Source organism: Canis lupus, chromosome 3 (genome assembly GCF_003254725.2).
Source record: "Canis lupus dingo isolate Sandy chromosome 3, ASM325472v2, whole genome shotgun sequence".
NCBI classification, from domain to species: Eukaryota; Metazoa; Chordata; class Mammalia; order Carnivora; family Canidae; genus Canis; species Canis lupus.
In genome coordinates this window covers 57531701-57544585 of record NC_064245.1, presented here as the reverse complement: position 1 = coordinate 57544585, position 12885 = coordinate 57531701, and the positions used below count along the sequence as shown (strand labels likewise).

General features: G+C 47.0%; 1 protein-coding gene across 3 annotated transcripts in view; it reads right to left on the bottom strand.

The window, feature by feature from the left end:
- Positions 1-12885, bottom strand: part of MTHFS (methenyltetrahydrofolate synthetase) — a 34261-nt gene that overhangs the window by 19685 nt on the left and 1691 nt on the right. For 2 of the 3 annotated variants that reach the window (XM_025437482.3, XM_025437483.3), the window contains exon 2: positions 10040-10301. In XM_025437482.3, coding sequence (XP_025293267.1) covers positions 10040-10301 — 262 coding nt within the window. Of the gene's footprint in view, positions 1-8232; positions 9156-10039; positions 10302-12885 lie in introns of all 3 variants that reach the window. The other variant, XR_003132117.3, reaches the window with a different exon arrangement.

Genomic DNA, 12885 nt, shown 5'->3' with positions numbered 1-12885 from the left:
AAAAACAATAAAAATATAGAAATCAAGAATGAGGAAGGGATGCTTTAAAAGCAGAAGTAGCGAACCATGGACCCAGGAGAATTTAGAGTTGAGTTTAAAAGATTGTCCTTTATTAACGTACTAAGAAAATAACCAAACGTCAAAAACATTACACTTTAAGAATAGATACACATCTTCGAGTTATTAATGATTTTAAAATCCCAGTTTGTTTTGATAAATGCTGGGAAGAATAAACACATTCACTTTCTTATCTCTTACAAGCAGTAAAGTTAACAGACGTCCTCTGGATAAAGCTCATGAGAATCTAAGGTTCGAGAGGTGTTTCACAGTAACCAACAGGCATAAGGGGGCAGCTCCAAGCTCTAGAGGGGAAGGACACAAAGGAACGCAAGTGGAAAAACACATTTTCCCCCCAAAATAGAATCCAAGATGGCAGAAGTAACCAGAAGGAAGGCCAAGTGCACCAGTTAGCATGAAACAGAGGGCAGGCCGACTCCCCTCTGGAAGGAAGAAACGACTCCCAGTCAAGAGCAATCCAGAAACCCAGCCACGTGCTGTTCACAGGGGACACAGCCCACAGACCAGGGCGCTGAAGATCACGGTAAGGGGGAACCAAACGCACACTCAAACGCACGGAGCAAAATCGGTAATAAGGAAAAATTCAGGACATTAGCCTTTTCATGGAAAAAGAGGGTTGGTTTCCCTCCATTTAAAAAATGCACAATTGACCATAACAGATGATAACTCTCTAGTGCTAAGAAACACAGACACAGAGCATGTTAACAATTAAAGAAATGAACAAAACCTTCACTGCACTAGGACAGAACGGTAACCCTCTTGGGCTCCTACCTTCACACAGAAACACACTTCACCAAGTGTGGCAATCTGTGTGTGCACGTATTGCTACAGACCCCGCCCCGTCCCCACACCCAGACAGGACTTTCCAAGCCTACGCAACACTCATGGGCAGGCAAGTGCTACCGACCTGGTACCCACCCTGCCTGTACTTCCTATTACCAGAACCATGACTTCTTAAAAAAGGACTTTTTTTTTTTTTTTTTTTTAAGTATATTCCTACTCCTCCTTTATGGACAGGAGTCATCAGAGTTTAAGTCCATGAGATGTATGGGTTTTCAGAGAAGCTCCTTAAAGCAGACTCAACCAATGCCCCTTGCTTCATTCCTCCATCTTCGAGCCCAATACAGACGTGATGGCTGGATCTGTGCAGCTGTTCTGTAACCACAGGAAGAAGGCCAGGAAGACCAATGCACACTGGCATCCTTATCCTGAGGGGGCCGATACCAACCACCACTGCTGCTAAAGTCCTCATGGCATGAAAATAAAAGTAACTCCTTTCCTTGTGTAAAGCCCATCCCACAGGGTTTGTTTCTTAGAGCCAAATGCAGTTCTCAACTCAAGTGCAGTAAGCAAAACGTGTAACCCAGAAAAAAAGCACTAATCAACTTGAAAATGATAAATTCTATGTGTCAATACTCCCTTAATACAGAGCAATGAAATTCCAAAGTGGTCAAAACAGTTTAGAAATTTTTAAAATTACGTTAGCTGCCTCCTGAGCCAGTGAAGCATCCAGTACTATTGTTATAAAACAGAAGATAATGGGGCCAAGTACATGACATGTCAAAATCCATGGAATGTCATTAAAGCTACGCTCAGAAGAAAGAATTAGAAGGTTTAAATGTTTTTTACTAACAAACAGGAAAGAATGAAAATAAATGAAGAAGAGTCAGAAAGAAAAGAAACCACAGGAGAGTAGGGATGTGATAATCAAAAAAGATAAAAAATAGAAGTTAATTAAATGGGAGCAGGAGGAAAGATGCAGCAAAGCCAGGTGGGCGACACTCTGGAGGTGGGGCGGGCCACACGGCAGTGCACCTGTAGCTAGCAGCATGGCCTGTCAGCTGGGACAGTTGCCAGCATTATTCTCATAATGATAATAGTTAATAATAAGGAGAGTGGGAGTAAACTTTCGGGGTGACAGACAGATTTACAGCATATGGTTTTTGAAGCCACGCTTATGTTGTATTTACAGTAAGTGCATACAGGTACCATTTATCTGATATTGACAGCACCATATGTGGAGCCATTCAGCAGCCAAGTCACTATATTTGGGAGGAGAAGCATTTCAGCTTAGCCTTAAAAATGGACAATTAAGATCCCAAAGGGCTGACAGAGACCAGGGGCACGTCAGGATGACAGCAAAGAGACCTCAAAATGAGGAAGCACAGTGACAGACACACCTCTGTCCTCTTTCTACTATCCCACTACAGAAGGTGGACTTCTGTTTCAGGCACAAGAGGAATACAGTCGAGATGAGAGCTTGAGTCCCTGTGTCTGCAGAACGGCAGCCTGGCACATATGGTCATGACAGGCAAAGGGGAGATTTCATTTCATGTACCTCTTACCCTTGTGTCTCAAGGGAGAAATTCTCTAAGCCCTTTTTCAAGAAAGAACACATCATAACGTATCATAAAGGAACATCCAATGTTGTTACCTTCTGAGACATTATCATGAAGAATATAGACAGGCTGCATTCGCTGCTGACGGCACTCACAGAAACAGACAGTGTTGGCTCCTGCCCGCAGGACAGGTGACCCAGAGGGAGGTGACGGAGTACCTGGGTGTGTGCCTGCGACTGTCCATTAACCCCTGGGGGCGACAGACGGACAGACGAGGAAAGCACCTCGGCAAGATAAGGCGCTGTCTGCAGGCACATGGACCCACAGTGGCACCTGTTTGCACGCAGGCTTCCCTTGAAGGATCGCAAGGCTAAACTAAAAACAATTTCCTTTTTCCTAATTCAAATCCCTATGAAAAAGTCTGCATCTACTCTGAGCTGAACGTCTACAGAAACAGCCATAAGCCTGATAAACACTCTAATGTTTTTATTAAAGGCCAGAAAATAAAAACTGAATAAGAGAAAGAGTTTGAGCCCCTGAAGATATGGGATGAGGAGCTGCAAGTGACCTGGGCCAGTCGTGGAAGTGACGCCAAGGCGGGGGCCAGGATGCCAGATGCATCATCACAAGAGCGTAGAGTGCTAAACCCAATCATGTGTCAAGGCAAGAACAGGCCATGACCTCTATAAAATGATCTTTTAATCTGAACGGGCTGGGAGTTAACAAGGGAACAGCACCACGCTGTGAACCGAGAATATGCTCTGAAGTTGTCCTGCAAAAGATAAAGCAGACAGTCCTGGGACAGAACCCAGAAGCCTACAGAGCACACACCTGTCACTCAAACAAATGCCTTGGAGGTTCTTCCTGTGTGTTTACCTGACAGTGACTGGAAAAAAGTGTCTGGGGCACTTGGGTGGCTCAGTGGTTGAGCGTCTGCCTTTTTTTTTTTTTAATTTTTATTTATTTATGATAGTCACAGAGAGAGAGAGAGAGAGAGAGAGAGAGAGAGGCAGAGACACAGGCAGAGGGAGAAGCAGGCTCCATGCACCAGGAGCCCGACGTGGGATTCGAACCCGGGTCTCCAGGATCGCGCCCTGGGCCAAAGGCAGGCGCTAAACCGCTGAGCCACCCAGGGATCCCGAGTGTCTGCCTTTGACTCAGGGTGTGATCCTGGGGTCCTGGGATCAAGTCCCACATTGGGCTCTCCACAGGGAGCCTCCTTCTCCCTCTGCCTGTCTCTCTCATGAGTAAACAAAATCTTTAAGGAAAAAAAAAAAGGTATCTGAACTTGAAGACCAGTGTGCTTTCAGATACAGTGACTGAGCACAGGTTCCTCCATGGGAAAGCAGGACAGTGTGCCCAGGAACCCAGTCCCCAGGGTGCCCACTCCATGAAGGTCGCTCATGCAGAATGTAGCCGAAGCAGAGAAAGCCCGCCTGTTGGTCCAGCATCTTCAAGAGTGAGGCACTGGGAAGAGAACTGGCCCTCCCATAGGAACTGGAGGGGAAGCAGGAGAACAGATGACCAACCTCATCAACTGCCCATGTGCCCTCAGGCAGTCCCGGCCACCTATGTGAACACCATGAAGATGCATGAAGACTGTGGGGCTTCCTCCCCATCCTGCGGAGCCGACCTCTGGGGGCAGCTGTTAGCCCACACACAGGTCACCCCAAACCCCCACACCACCACAGGGGATGCCCTCCCAACTACAGCTACTTGATGTTTAGTCCTGACAACTTATTGTGAAAGTCCATGTAAAATGAGTGAAGGGGATTTCTGTGAAGAAGAAGAGACACATTAAAGGTCTAGAAACACCACTTCCAGTAAGAGCACAAGCTGTTGCCATACATCCCACCAGAACATCAAACCACGAAAGATGTTAGAACTACTTATTTCTTGGCTTAGGAAAATTAAACACACAAAAAAATTCACATTGTGCCAGTTGCCTCCAGAGACTCGTGTTGGGAGTCCTCACGGTGCTGCTGGATAATCCCAGATGCCTTTCCAGGGTTCACTCGGCCCTGTGATCTGAGAGACACAATCCAGTTCTGAATTATGACGTGGACACGGGTTTCCAGAGCACAAGCCACACACCCCACTCACCTGGCCCAGCAGCAGTCCATCCACGGCTCCTCTCTCCCCCTCCCTGACACAGAGAGCACTGAGAGCCTGGTACGTGCAGACTCCCTGGTACACCTGCCAGGTACCACCATCTTTTACATAAGCCGAGACCCACAGACCCGAGGTCGGCGTGCAGACTCAGCGCCCGACCAGGTGCAGCACCAAGAGCAGACAGGTGGCTGTCACACTCCACGTCGACCTTAGCTCTGCAGCATCCCCAAACCAGCACCAGGACAAGACCAGTTCCAAGGTCCCTGCAGCCCAAGACTGATGTGAACCCCTCAGTCACAAACACCAAATAAAAACTCCTAGTGTCTTATACAACAGCTATTTCTGACAAACTTGTCTAAGTGCCCCTGTGTATGTCTTCTAATTATTTTTAAAACCTGACTTTCCTTGAAGGGATATAAAACACTGCTCATCTGTCAATTTACATAAGTGTTCTCGAGATTCATGATAATCTCAGTACTGGCCCCACCTCTACAAACTTCGACTCAAGTCTACAATGAGCACCACATGATGCCTTCAGAGCACGAGGAATCAGGAGGGCTGGTCTTCCAGAATCCCAGTCTCTGGTGTGTGTTCTTTCCACCAAGCAACTCACTGACACCGGCCAACGTCCTACAGTTAAATCGATTCTGACACTGCCCACCTGGAGACAGCATCAGAATCCACAGGGGGAGGACTCGGTCCCCCAAGACTGTCCCCTCTCAGACACCAATCACAAGTCCTAGTGGTCATCTGTGCCTCTGACCCATGGCCCCTCCCTGGGCCTGTGAGTTGCTCACCGACCTTAGAGAGACATTTCCCTCACTAGAGTACTGGATGATCATGAAAGTGGTCACTCGGGAATATCCAGATGGAAGGGGCACAGAGGGCAGGTGTGGGGAGGGGGCGGAGCTTCTGTGACCAGGGCCAGGTGTTCCCCAAGCAGGGAGCTAACCGGTCCTTGTCAGGTCATGCTGAGGCTTCGCTGCATAGACAGAATGGATTACATAACTGATCACTGGCATCCCTAAACTGGGAATCCCAGACCTTGCTGACACAACTCGCTCCTCCCACTAACAGCCCCCACCCTTCAGTGCCTTCCAACTGTCATCTCATTGACACAAACCCGGGTGGCATTGAAAGATGTTTTTATTAAAATCGAGACATGTTTATCACTCTTATCACTAAGGAAATTACAGGGGTTTTAGAAGCCTCCGTGCCAGAAACCAGAGCCAAAGACCAAATAGGTATATTTCTTATTGTAAGTCACAATATCATAGGATCTATCAGCAATAAGAGGCACCTAGGTGGCTTGGTCACTTTAAGCATCTGACTCTTGATTTTGGCTCAGGTCTTGATCTTGAGGTTGTGGGATCGAGACCCATGTTGGGCTCCATGCTCAGCAGGAAGTCTGCTTCTCCTTCTCCCTCTGCACCTCCCCCTGTTTGCATGCGTACGCATGCGCACACTCTCTCTCTCTCTCAAATAAATAAATAAATCTTTACAAAAAAGTCTAACAGCAATAAAAGAAATGTATCCCCAAGGAGAAATAATACAAGGTATATGTTAGATGCCAGGTGAGTGGGCATTAGAGCAGGAGGGGAGTGAGGTTTTGGGTGCAGCCAAGGAAGGTTTAGAAAAGGCAGCTGGAAAAAAAAAAAAGAAAGAAAAAGAAAAGGCAGCTGAGCTCACAAATGGCCAACTGCCACACATTGAGCCCCAACTACACAAAGGAGCATGCTAGGCACTTCACACACATTCCACTCCATCCTCTCAACACAGGCACTGCCATTATCTGCAATTTTCACATGAAAGAAATTCGTACTTTAAGATGTTACGTAACTTGTCCAAACAGTAAAGCCTAGATTCAAACTCAGGTCGGCCTGAGTCAAAGGCAACACTCTCAAGCACTGGACTAACAGACACTTCCATGAGACACCCCAGCCCGGAGAGACAGCGGGCACAGGGTCACCGTGGGGCACACAGCACACTCTCGGGAGACAGGTCAACAGCAGTACACAATACAAAGTAGCCAGACAGGTGCCCACACGGAGCAGGCCACCACCATGGTCCCCTGCCAGCTTCCCCATTGCACTACAAGGTAGCCGTGACATCCATCCCCAGGGTCTCAAGACGTCTGAGGTTTCAAGGCTACATGTGACCTTTCTAGCCATACAGTAGAAAGGAGCAAAATTAGAACTCAGGCCCAGGCCTATGTGATTCCCATCTGTGTTCTGGGCTCCAGACATGGTAGTCCAGCTGACCCCTATGGCTGAAGAAGAAGGACAGCACCAGAGAGAAGTGAGAGTCTACAGGGAAGGACAGGAGGACCAGAGAGTGACCTCCATACGTAAACTGTATTCAGTGTCCCTCCGGCTGGCAAAAATCACCTAGTGGGAGCTGGGGTCTGCCCAGGGAGAGGCCCAAACAGGGTGGCGGACCTGCCACAAAATGAATTTCAGGAAAGTTATTATGTCCAAGAAACCGATCTGGAGTTTATTCCAATGGAACTAATCTGAAGAATCAAAACTGTAGACAAAAGATTCCCCCCATAACTGGGATTAGAGGCAGGTGATAAAAACATTACAAGGAAAAATCTGGCGATATCCGAAAACTGGATGGGTGGTGGAAACACATGATATATAATATGTGATATGTGATATTATATGATAATCACAGTCTCGCAAACTGTCTACCCATAGGAAGGGGAAAGACACAGAGAATAAGAAGGGTGAAGCCAGACATACTGAAATCTGGGGTCAGTGGGACATCGAAATGGCAGCAAAGCACTGAACGGGACAGCAGAGAGGAGAGAGCCCTCTCAAATCACAAATCCATGTCAGCAGGGACCACGCACGGGTCATCAGCTTCGCGGCGACGGGGACCAGGCCTGCCTCCTGCCCTGCCCCCATCACACCCCACGCCGACCAGGTGCTCCATAAATATTTTCTGGATGAAGTCTTATGACCCAATCTAAATGTATTCAGCTTATCCTCAAGGATATCATGACTCTGTCAAATACCTGGATGAATTTCACACCCACCCTCATTATTTTCTTTCTGAGGCCATGCAATCCTATTAAAGAAACAAATGAGGTCAATTTAATGGGAATTACTTTGAGTGAACCAACCCTCACCCTCCCAGAAGCAGCGATCACAAGCAACCGAGAAGGACGTGACACTTGTTATGGACAACATCCCATTCAATTACTTTAAAATGTTCTGGTTGAGGACGAGACAGCCTTCATTAGGATCATTCATTCAAGTTATGTCTCAGGTGCCCACACAAAGGTATGAGTTCCCAGAGAGCCTCCAGGAAGAAACAAAACAGCCCTAACACAGTGATCCGAGCAAATAGTTTCCTATATTCTGTGGAGTTTCAGAAAAGGGGTGCCTGGGGGCTCTGGTGGTTGAGTGTCTGACTCCTGGTTTTTGGCTCAGGTCATGATCTCAGGGTGGTGGGATCAAGCCTCATGTCGGTCTCCCTGCTCAGCAGGGAGCCTGCTTCTCCCTCTTCCTCTCCCTCTGCCCCTCCCCTCTGCTTGTGCACTGTCTCCCCCACACACACAAAAAAGAATAGTTACTATTTACCAAATAGCTTCTAGAGACAAATCATGTGCTAAAACCATCCTCATTTACTTGGACAGAGCTTATCGTAACTAGGAAGCACAACTAGATTAAGGGGAAAGATCGTGTCTCTTCCTTACTCTTCCCACTGCTGTCCTCAAATACAAGTAGAACAAAGGCATAAATGGACACGCTTTAGCTGAACCTAAGGAATACACTCCACAGTGGGCCGAGCTGGTACAAAGACCACGGGCTGTGTCCCTGAAGAACTGGTGACAGGAATTTCCGCAGGACATTCCAAGGTGATGCAAGCACTGGAGGAGCAGCTCTCAGACTCAGACAGAACTGGATGGTCCTGGGTCCCAGCCCTAGGCCTGCAAGTCTGGAGAAGCAGCTACATTAAGTCTGAACAAGGCCTCAGTCTCATCTTACAAGCCTGGGCGACTCCCCAAGATGTGTCACACCCCTTCCTGTCTCACTGTCTTCAAACGCTTGCAATCTCTGCCCCTGAAGACATGCCATGGTCCAACAATGTTGGACGTTCCTCTAGTCCAATACTGGCGTTCCTCCAATCTACCAAATGTGGGACAGGAGGGAGGTAGATCTGTGTATACCTTTGCCTAACTTCTAGCAGAGTGCAGGACTGGATCATAGAGGGGAAACAAAGGTCACAAAGCAGATGACAACCCCCCTCACTATGAGCCCCATGACCTTATCCTCTCCTGCCCCATTATGTCAATTTTGTAGGCTACAGAGTTAGCTTGGAAGGAAGCAGAAATTGAGAGACGATCGCACAAAGCTGCTCTGCGGTTCCTTGCCACTACTTAAGTCTTAGTCAAACATACATCTTTAAGGCAGGTCTGAGTCATCATTTGACAAAATAGTGCTCCTGGCTTGTTTTGCTTTCAGCTCTTTGACTGCTCGTTAACAATTAAACTCCCCAGTGGCTGCTGTCCAGGGAAGAGTGTGTGCAAAGGTCCAGTGGTAAAGGAAGCAAAGCAGAGCTGGGAAACACACTCAGAGCAGCTGGAACTCAGGTTACACAGTGGGGGAGTGGAAATACCTGAAAACAGACACACAGAACCAAGTCAGGAAAAGCCTTGTAAGGAGTGTTCACATCTCCCCACCCCCCCAGGGCAACAGGAGGCCCCAGAGACACTTGAAACGGGAAAGAAACCATCAGATGGGTGTTTTGGAAATCTCATTTCATGTACTGCATGGAGAATGGACCAACAAGCAGGAGAGGATGCAAGACGTACTGAAGAAGAGCAGTGAGGAGGAGCAGCGAGGAGGCCATCAGGACCACCCTGGTGGCTCAGGCTACAGTCCCAGCAGTGGACACACTCAGTACCCATTCAGTTGTAAAATCAGAAGGACTTGGCAATGGGCCACACAAGGGGTGTGGGGGGGGGCAGGGAGTCGAGGAGGACCCTGACATTCCTGGCACCGTCTGCTGCATGGCTGCCGGTATCACATGCCAGGAGGGACCCACACCAGGAGGGACTGAGGGCAACAGAATTCAGCCTGGAGCAGGTGACACCCACGGGACATCCAGGAGATGTCCAGAAGGCATCAGCTGATCTGGAGGCAGGAAAGCTTATTAGCAATAATAATGTACTCATTAATATACAGAGCACAAGGGAAATCAAGGGAAATGATAAAATTACTCAGGGAAAATGTCTAATTAGACCGACAGGTAAGGGCCTGAATCTGCACAAAGGTGACCACATCTCAATACCTTACTCTCACAGCTTACCAAGGGCTGCTCATCCTAAGCAGGGTAATAGGGGTACCTTGGAATGGAAGCCCCATACAATTCATCCCCTTAAGAAAGTGACCTCCACAATCTGAATGTAACCGGTGGGTCAGGGGCCTGACAACCTGTTACCATTGGGTCATTGTCTGATGGCACCCAAGGGGATCAGTTCTAACACCATCAGCGCTCACCTGTGGACAAAGCTTCCTCCCGAACCTCATCCTCTCCAGGCTGGTGGATGTTCCAGGACGTTTTAGGAAGTGAGGAGATTTCCTCGGGTGACGCCAGCTTCACCATGTCCATGTGATTGCTCCTGAACTGGTAGCGTGGGATAAAGCAGGTCTTGCCTTGCTGGAAGATGTCCCTTATGATCTCTTCTGTCTCGATCTCATCGTGCATGCTCAGAAAGATGGAGATCCTCTTGGACTTTTGATACTGACTATGGGCAATCACCTGCATGGGAAATGACGGCAGTCACGTGGCTGCCCCCAGGTTATGCTCTTAAACACCAGTGGCTCCCCCCCTTCACTGTTGTCACACTTTCTCCCTGGTCTCTCAGCCTGCTGGGGCTTCTTGAATGATTCAAACACAAAACAACAGACAGCAGAGTGCCAGGGGGCCAGGCAGGGCTGCATCCTGAAGCCAGGGCTTGGTTCCAAACCCGGCATCTACCTCCTTGACCCCCTGCCATCTTGGTCTCACATACCTGCTCCAGCAGGTGGGAAAACCCATGAGAACCCCAGGCCTGCCCCCCAGCTGCTGCCCACCCCAGCCACCCTCATCTGTCGTCTCCCCTTCCTTTTCTGTTCTTCTGAGCTAAAAAGACAAAGATGCTGCAACTGGCTCATAACCAGGACTAGCAGAAAGAAACAGGTACAGAAAGTCAAGGTATCCCTCACAGGAAGGAGCGCATAGAAATTCAGTGGATAGAGGATGCAGGACAGGTGCCAAGGAGGTTAACTCCATCTCCCTGGGAACTCAGAACACTGGTAGGAGGCCTGACATAATGCAAAACAAAGAAAAATGCGACACTCAAATCCTGGGCAGACCAGGAGCTTCTGGCACCCAAGTATCTGCTGAGAAAGTAAAGGATCTGCCGTGTTCTCTTTAAAGAGAATATAAAACAACCAGAGCTGAACAAACAGCAACAGACATCGGTTAAAATTCAGCGTAAGGCTGTGCGCACACATTTATCTTTCTGGCTTCCTAAAATCTCATTTATGGGACAGTAATGAAGCACAAAAAAGGAAAACCATTAGAGCGCTGGGAACGAGAGACTTGAAGAATTTCTGCGAGACGGAGAGAAGACAGGGCTGTACTTCCAGACAAACTGCAGCACAGGCAGCCCTCGGCAGACGTGGCTGTAGCCCATTCCTCCCAATGTGCCTGCAAAGGGCAAGGAGATCCCCAGGAGCTGTCACACCTACATTCACAAACAGTCCCCACAATAAAGTTTCAGCAAACATTTCAGAAAGCCAAAACATAAAAGAGAAGGACTAAAGGGGTGAGAGAGATGATCCAGGAGGTAATGGAGATAATTCAGAGAACAGGGAATTTTGAAATTCTCATTATTTTTCTCAGACAAGTTCAAGAAGATAGTTGCATCAATAAAATAACAACAGACTGCTATGGAAAGAAAGCAATCAGAGAACTAAGAAGTAACACTTGAAAATTAAAATTAAGAATACCAAAATTTAAAAATTCAGGAAAAAGTCTTAAAATAGGAGAAATAAACAAAGAAATGGAGGAAGTAAAAAAAAAAAAAAATCTTACGAAATACAGAAAGGCAATACAGGATTTTCCCTACAGGATTTGACTTCCAGGAAAAGCAGAAAGGGACAAAGAAAAAAGAAATAACCAAATATAAAACAGATAAAAATAGCAGTCTTCAACCTGAATGGTGGTTATGGGTGCTGAGCAGAACAAGGAAAAATATTTTGAAACTTAAAATTCAAACTATCAATCAAATATGAGGGTAAAGATATGTTCTAAGGTATATAGTCTTAAAAAGTTTTCCCCTATAGACATTTCTAAAAAATAATAATAATAATTTTAAAAAACCCACAAAAATAATTACTTGAGAAAATACTCTAATTAAAGATGGAAAGAAAGAAATCTAACCTAGAAGACACTGGGTTTGGGATCCCTGGGTGGTGCAGCGGTTTGGCACCTGCCTTTGGCCCAGGGCGCGATCCTGGAGACCCGGGATTGAATCCCGCATCGGGCTCCCTGCGAGGAGCCTGCTTCTCCCTCTGCCTATGTCTCTGCCTCTCTCTCTCTCTCTCTCTCTGTGACTATCATGAATAAATAAATAAAATCTTTAAAAAAAAAAAAAAAAGACACTGGGTTTGAGCAGCAGCCCCAGCTTAGAAGCAGGGTGGGAGGGAACCCAGGCAGTGGTTGTGCCCCGGGCTGGGGCAGAGGGAAAGGGGGGCTAGAGTGCTCTCAAGAAGAAAACGGGTTTAAGAGACAAAATGAAGAAGAATCTACTGAGAAGATAAAGTCTTGTTCTGCCAAAAAGGAAAAATAAAGGCAATCAGAAACTCCTTGAAAAATATAGAGGTAGGTGACAAATGCAGAATTCGAAATAAGAACAGATTAAATCACATTCAAAGTTCACTGTATAAAGTATGAATTGTGAAACACCGGGTTGTGAAACATTTCTTCGATGTATTTGCAGGAGGTAAATTGTACTTATTACTGAGGGTCATGGGTCTGTTTCTCAACTTTTCTCTCTCATGTGCCGCCAGCTCTGAGTTGCCAACGTGTTGTCACTGGTTCTGTCTATAATTCCGACCTGGAATTTATGAAATCTAATCTTCTATAGGTGGACAAACTGACTTCATCTTGGTTTTCCCTGGGCAATTCCAAAATCTGCTCTTTTTTTTTTTTTTTTCCCTGTTTGTTTTTTTTTTCTGCTCTTCTATGGGCCTCCTGCCTATTGACATTAAATCGCCAGCTCTGAATTCTGAAATCACACAGGACTCCCCTCCTGTGTTCTCTGAGCTTTATCCAACCAGTTGGCAGGTCTTGCTGA